Below are 4,916 nucleotides of genomic sequence, written 5' to 3'. Positions count from 1 at the left end.
ACCAGAAGCCACTCATAGTGATCTTGCTGATGTAGTTCAGGTACTTTAAACTCCAGGATGGTCTGGATAAGGATACATGGTGGATACAGAGGGTTTAAAAATATATACCTTACATTCAATTTATGCATTCATTTTTATCTAATTGAGATAAATGAACATGCAAAAATATGTCTTTTATAGGTTTGAATAAAAATTAACCCATTATCACTGAAACAATGTGTCTCTTCATTTTTTCATTCTTTATTCTCTATATAACTGTATTTTTACTCATGTGTATATGTTTGTGTATGGGTGGGTGGTTGTAAAATGTTATTTCCTTCTCTGTAAAATGTTCTGGCTCATCTTCATGTTGAGTTCATTAACTTGTTTTAATCTTTAAGCTTTCACTTAATTTTTAATTTAAACAACAATCTGTTTCCATTTGTGTTAGTTCTAGTAAGTTTTTTCAAATCTTTATAGTCAATAATTATTATTCACACTTTGTTTTCATCTTTTTAATTCTTTTCAGTTTAAAAAAATATGGCATATATTAATCTTATGAGTCAACTACTGGAATGAATGGACCACTTGAATATTTATTATTTTAGATCAATGTGTGTATGTATACACATATATGTATTTTCGTGTATTATTGTTTAACACATAATTGTATTAACAATAAATTATTTTTAACCCATTAAAATTATTAAAATAAATAAGTATTAAATTAACCATTGCTCATATATCATGCAAATGCTCTGGAATATCAGTGACATTAAAACAGGAAGCTATTAGCTATACACAATGGATATAAAGCTGAATCCAATTGGAGCATATTTGCTGAATACTGAGGCTTAAATCAGACTTTGTTGCACTTCTAGATAGAGAGCAAAATGGGTAATCAACAGAAGAAAAAAAGATGACATGAAATTTGATTACTTCCCATCACATATACAATATTGACATACATCTCTGTATTGAAAGGAGAAAATATTAGAGCTAAATATATATATAAACAACATATTGTATTCACTCACTTTAAAATATAGAGTCAAAGAAAATGAGTACATATGTGTATATATGTAATTATAAATAAGTGTAAAGTATAAATTGAAATTCAAATTAAGTAATTAGTATTGAAGTAATAAATTTATTAACCCTTGTGCATTTTTGAAGACATGATTATAATATACTAAACTTTTCTTCGAAAACATAAATATGTGCCAATTATACTAGTGGTGAAAAATATTATACTCAATGTCAAAAACTAAGTCAATCATTTCAAAAGATGAAGATTTGGGAATGTAATAAAAACATAAGCAGACAAGGCTCACATCATTACCCCTCACTTTTCTCCAGCAAATTCTAACATTTCTTTTCATGTAAAGATTTATTTGATGAACATTTAGCTGAGATCATGAGCCAGAAAAGTATAGAAACTTATGCACATGTGTATCTATATATAGATGTATATTTCAGCAATATTATCTGAGAAATTTGAGTTTGTTCTTTAGCAGATTTCTCTCCCTGTAGTTATTTGATACAGAGGTTGAATTGGCAGTACCTAAAATGAACTCTAATACAACACACATCAAGGAATCCCATATCATTTATATTTGTGTCCTGGTCAGTTATAATGGAAAATAAACACCATTTTTAAAATGTTGTATAAGAAGTAGATTGTAAAGTGAAATTTTTTGAATAAATAAAACAACTAATTCTGCAATTAGACCACAAATTATTAATACATTCTTAGTTTTTTCCATATGTTATACAATCCAAAGGTGTTGAAATGATGTATACACATGGGTGTAGTAAATACAAAGTTTATGGAGAGGTAGAAGAACTGCCTGTCTATGGAGAAGTGAATCTCCCAGGAAGAAGTGTCCTTCCTCTTTTATTCTCCTTATGAACTGCTTTTGAGATAGAAGCAAATGTTTTATTTGCCACTCTTCCAGGTTTTAGATTTAGATAACACAAAAGAACCACTATAATCTGCCAGTACATGCCAAGGAAAGATTTGTTAAACAGTATAGTGCAGGAAGAACACAGACATTTAAGGCAGTATTAAGGAGATTCAGAACACCCAGGCTGTTTCCAGGGGCCATTCTTAGTCACAGAGGACATGTTTCATCTGGATTGCAAACCAGAACACCTGGGAATCCACATTCCCTTTCACGTATGAGGCTTTTCTGACTATCTACTCAAGTACCCAAAAGCAGGATGCATGATCAATAAAAAAAAATCAAGACAGACTAACAGAAACCAGGTACAAATTATGAATGTGCACATTTTTTCTACCAATGCTTGAAAACTGTAACTGTCAGACCTGAGGACAACTTCATTCATTTCCATTAGTATACTTTATTCCAATTTGGTGAAGAATCACCACAAAGGTTCCAGACAACCCTGGAGATAAGCACAGATTTGCAACTGAGCAGCTAAATTAATCTTGAACTTACACAAACATTAAGAATAAAATGCCTTTTTTCTTGGAGAAAAATGATATTCCCTTCACCCAGAGCTTCTTAGTGATCAGCTTCTCCAAACCAGCTCTCATGGCTTTGTTTCTTAGGCTGTATATGATGGGATTAAGGGAAGGAGGCAACAAAATGTAGAAAGATGATAGAACATGATCAGTGTCTGATGTAGACCCTAAGATAGGTTTCAGATAAGCAATAAAAGCAGTTGAGAGAAAAAGTACAACCACTACCAGGTGTGGGATGCAAGTGGAATAGGCTTTTGACTGTCCTTCTGTGGATGGAATCTTTCTGACAGTGGAGAAGATGTATATGTATGAGATTATGATGCAGATAAAGCAACCTAAGTCCAAGACTGCATTAATAAGAATGAGCACGATTTCTGCAGTTACATTCTCTGAGCAAGTAATAGCTAACAACTGGGGAATGTCACAAAAGAATAGCTGGATTTCATTGGGCCCACAGTAAGTTAGGGAAAAGGTTCCTACTGTATGTATAATGGATATCAGGGCACTACTGAGCCAGGACAGAGCTACCATGTGCACACACAGGCCCCTGTTCATGATGAGCTCATAGTGCAGAGGATGGCAGATGGCAGCATAGCGGTCAATGGACATCGCTGTGAGCAGGAACAGCTCTGCCACTGCGGCAAAAGGCACCAGGAAGACCTGCATGACACAGCCAGAGAATGAGATGGAATTGATGTGTGTCAAGGAGTTGGCAACAGTTTTGGGCACAATGGCAGACATGAGGCAAACATCAGAAAGGGACAGATTCTTTAAGAAGAAGTACATGGGTGTGTGCAGGCAGAAATCCAAGGATGCTATGGTGACAATGAGGCCATTCCCCACTAGGGCCATCAAGTAGATCACTACAAAGATCCCAGATTGTAAGAACTGAAGCCTCAATGGGCCAGAAAAACCCAAGAGTAGAAATTCTGTCACCACTGAGATATTCTTCATTCTTGATGAAACGTTCTGCATTTAAAAAAAGAAAAGGTATGGTTAAAGTGGTCAAAATCCTATACCTACTTAATTTTACTTCAGTACAGCTAAAGAAAAACTGTGTTCCTTTTTAATGTTTGTCACTGAATGTGTGTGTGTCCAAGTGTATTTGTGTTTGTGTGAAAGAGAAAGTGAAAAACAGTTTTAAGAGTATATTTTCTCCAACAACATAATCCAATTAATTAGTCATGTGTTGTATATGTACCTTTCTTTTCAAAGTTTCTGTTTCTCTAGGTGTCTAAGTGTTATAATGTAATGGAAGCATATGTACAAATTGTTTACCATAGTCACTGCACCATGCTATCTATCCCTCATGGAGAAAAGTCTTAATTTACATGTGAAAGGAAGTGAAGGGATAGATATGAAAAATGCAAACATTGCATGCCATGTCCTTTATCCTTGTGCCTTACAATTTTTGACTTTTAGTCAATGGATTATTTGACTAAAATTAATTGTTCTCATTTTCATCTTAAATATGAACTTCACAAAACAATGGACATTCTCTAAGGTCATTTCATACATTTTTGATATCTATATGCCTAGAAAGATGATAGAAAGATTGGCTCCCTCCAAAAGCCCTCTGATCTTTTAAATAACAGGAGTAAACAATAGCAATCATTTCAAGCAGGTATTTGTCATTTTCTTCAGCACACAAGTTTTATTAAAATACTCCTTCACTTAACTCTCATAATACTATTAATGTATCTTTTTATTTACTAGTTTTGGTCCAGGCTTCTTTTTATTTCATTATCCCACTAATGCTATGTGTTCTCTCCCTCTCCTCTTCTCTCTGCACATATATAAATAAACACACATACACACAAGTTTTAGGCACTGTATGTGTGTGTGTGTCCTGTTTTAAACTTTGAGTAATATACATAAATAATAAATACATAAATAAATAATGATTGCAATTGGATATTTGAAACACAATATATCTGCTCTCATCCTTTACTAGAAGAAAACCACTTAAAACCAACAATTTCAAAATTATATTCACTACAGATTATCAGATTTAATAGTGGAGAAGAGATTTATAACTGAATTATACCAGAATCTACATCACACATAATCAAATGTTTAGAATTTTATATTAAAACACTAGCTTATGATCCAAGTTATATTCTGTATATTTTAGTGGTTTTTATTTCCAAATTAGCTATATTTAAATTACTTCACATCATTATTTTACTTCATTCTTCATTACTTTCTGCTTTTAACTGAAATAAAATGTACCTAATATCTTAACCGATTTTTATTGATTCCAGTGAGCTCAGCATCCTTTTATGCTTTAAATAGTTATGTAAATAACTGTTTCGAAGTCTAATATGTCTTTGGTATACGAGCTCATGTTTTGGAACGTAAGTAAATATATACATATAGTTTTCCTGTGGCCTGTTAGCAAACCCATAGTTTAGAAATCTTAAAATTAACATGTAATAACCCAAGAAAC

The 4,916-nt window shown here is 32.8% G+C and overlaps 1 protein-coding gene across 1 annotated transcript; it reads right to left on the bottom strand.

The window, feature by feature from the left end:
* Positions 1 to 2,437: 2,437 nt before the first annotated feature.
* Positions 2,438 to 3,421, bottom strand: LOC118928691 (olfactory receptor 14A16-like). Its single transcript, XM_057490517.1, has one exon. The coding sequence runs from the start codon at positions 3,419 to 3,421 to the stop codon at positions 2,438 to 2,440; it is 984 nt and encodes a 327-aa protein (XP_057346500.1).
* Positions 3,422 to 4,916: the final 1,495 nt, after the last annotated feature.

This window comes from Manis pentadactyla, chromosome 13, assembly GCF_030020395.1.
Source record: "Manis pentadactyla isolate mManPen7 chromosome 13, mManPen7.hap1, whole genome shotgun sequence".
NCBI lineage: Eukaryota > Metazoa > Chordata > Mammalia > Pholidota > Manidae > Manis > Manis pentadactyla.
Note: the sequence above shows the minus strand (reverse complement) of the source record. Positions and strands in the feature narration are given on the sequence as shown.

Coding starts and splice junctions, on each gene's coding strand:
- LOC118928691 (XM_057490517.1), bottom strand. CDS start 3,421: ATGAAGAATATCTCAGTGGTGACAGAATTTCTACTCTTGGGTTTTTCT.